This window comes from Buceros rhinoceros, unplaced genomic scaffold (genome assembly GCF_000710305.1).
Source record: "Buceros rhinoceros silvestris isolate BGI_N320 unplaced genomic scaffold, ASM71030v1 scaffold19128, whole genome shotgun sequence".
In the NCBI taxonomy this organism is placed as follows: domain Eukaryota; kingdom Metazoa; phylum Chordata; class Aves; order Bucerotiformes; family Bucerotidae; genus Buceros; species Buceros rhinoceros.
Window position 1 is genome coordinate 1,394 of NW_010426543.1, and position 1,779 is coordinate 3,172.

General features: G+C 35.8%; 1 protein-coding gene across 1 annotated transcript in view; it reads left to right on the forward strand.

Moving 5' to 3' along the window:
• Positions 1-423: 423 nt before the first annotated feature.
• Positions 424-1,779, forward strand: part of SREK1IP1 (SREK1-interacting protein 1) — a 9,714-nt gene continuing 8,358 nt past the window's right edge. Inside the window, exons 1-2 of the mRNA XM_010141563.1 lie at positions 424-430; positions 1,635-1,682. Coding sequence (XP_010139865.1) covers positions 424-430; positions 1,635-1,682 — 55 coding nt within the window. The remainder of the gene's footprint in view (positions 431-1,634; positions 1,683-1,779) is intronic.

Sequence of the window (1,779 nt, forward strand, 5' to 3'; positions counted from 1 at the left end):
GCACCTGCAGATATTACAGAAGATTTTGTAGCATGTGCATGACTGTATCTACCTCCCTTGCATGGTATACCAAATCTTTTTTTTTGCCTACAGGTCAGTTAACGCAGTAGGGATGAAGCTTACTGAGCTTCAGAAAGCTGAGAGAAAGTAGGTAGCTTAGGTGATTTTACTTTCTGGTCCCAAGGTGTAGTGAAAAAGCAGATGCTGTTTTGAGTATTTTTTGACAGCTCATTGCATGATACAGTTATACTTTTGTTCCTTGCTTCTTGACACTTTCTTCCATGTTCCCTGCCTCCTTACCTCTCAAGGGTTTCCCGTGAAAGATAGTCATAAAACAGGCATACGAACACTGCTGAGTTTAGAGACCTTGAATTGCATGTGTAATACTAGGGCTTTGGGATCTGTAGAAAACGATGTGTCATAATGGAATGTATGTATCTTTATTGCTTAGCTTTCCAGTATTCTTTGGGGTATAGACCAGAGAGTTGTCCAAGTTAGTTTTTCATCGTGGGTTTTGAAGGTTTCTCATGTAATTTTGAGTAGGAATTTCTAAATATGGTGCTTGTCTCAGTAAATCAAAGTTTAAAATCATGGAGCCAGTGTACTGGTTCTCTTAATTTCTGTCAGGGATTTCTTGTTATATTTGCTTAATTATTTATTTAAACAACATAGTTATTCAGAAAAGTGTATATAACTGTTTAAGTTGCTGGATTGATTCATATTCTCTCCAGTTGGAAGATAGAAGTGCAACCTTTGATTTTGGAAATTCATTTGTGATTTCCTTATGAATAAGCTCAGATGATTAAAAATAATACCTGTTTTTGAGGGGTGAGTCTCCAGTGTTTCCCTTCTGAGTCATGTCCCACTGTGTCTATTTAACTGTGGGCACAGAGTGGAAAATAATGCACTTTCTAACCTTAAAATGTGCACTGTTCTGGACCTCCTTTCTGCAGACTTTCCTGTTAGTCTCTTCATTTTATTCCAAATTTGCTTTCTTGCACCTAGTAAGTATCTTTATTTAGTGCCATGTTGCCTGGATTCAGAATTGTTTAACACTTTGTTGGTTTTTGTTTGTTTTTTTGGGTTTTTTTGTCATTCCTTTGTCACATTTCAGGAACGATTGTTCATGTCTCTTCTTTTAATTGCCTTTTAAAGACAGTTCTTATAACTAAAATATTAATTACTTCAGAGTTTCCAGTGATGTCTATCAACCTCCATGCGCTGTCAGAATTCATAAGCAAACTTATAGCGTGCTCTTACGGATCACTGGAATGTCAGAGAGCTATTGCCATGTTCATACTGTAACTAAACAAATGCTTAAGCTTTCAGAGAAGTAGAATAATTATTAAAATTATAATGGAATAATAATAATAAATGAGGATTTGTTAATAAGTTATGTGAAACTAAATGATTTATAGCAGTTTATACTAGCCAATTTTTTTCTGATAGATCACTGCACTGAAATGTGACTTAGAAATTAACTGTTTTGCTTTTGTTTTATTTTTTTTTAAAGATACCTGAGTGTATTTAATACTGTGAGGAGTGATCACTCCTGCCTGTTTATTGACATTATCAAGCCAGGTTTAAAAGAAACTTTAATTTAGCAACACTTAACTGACGAAATTTTCTTTCAGGTGGAAATAAGGATAACATCAGAGCAGGATGCAAGAAGTGTGGCTACCGTAAGTCTGTAGTAAGCCATATAAAGTGACAATGATTTCTTCAATTTATGATGTTGGAACTATGTTTTGGGGGGGGGGGGGGGGGGGAAGGCCGGGG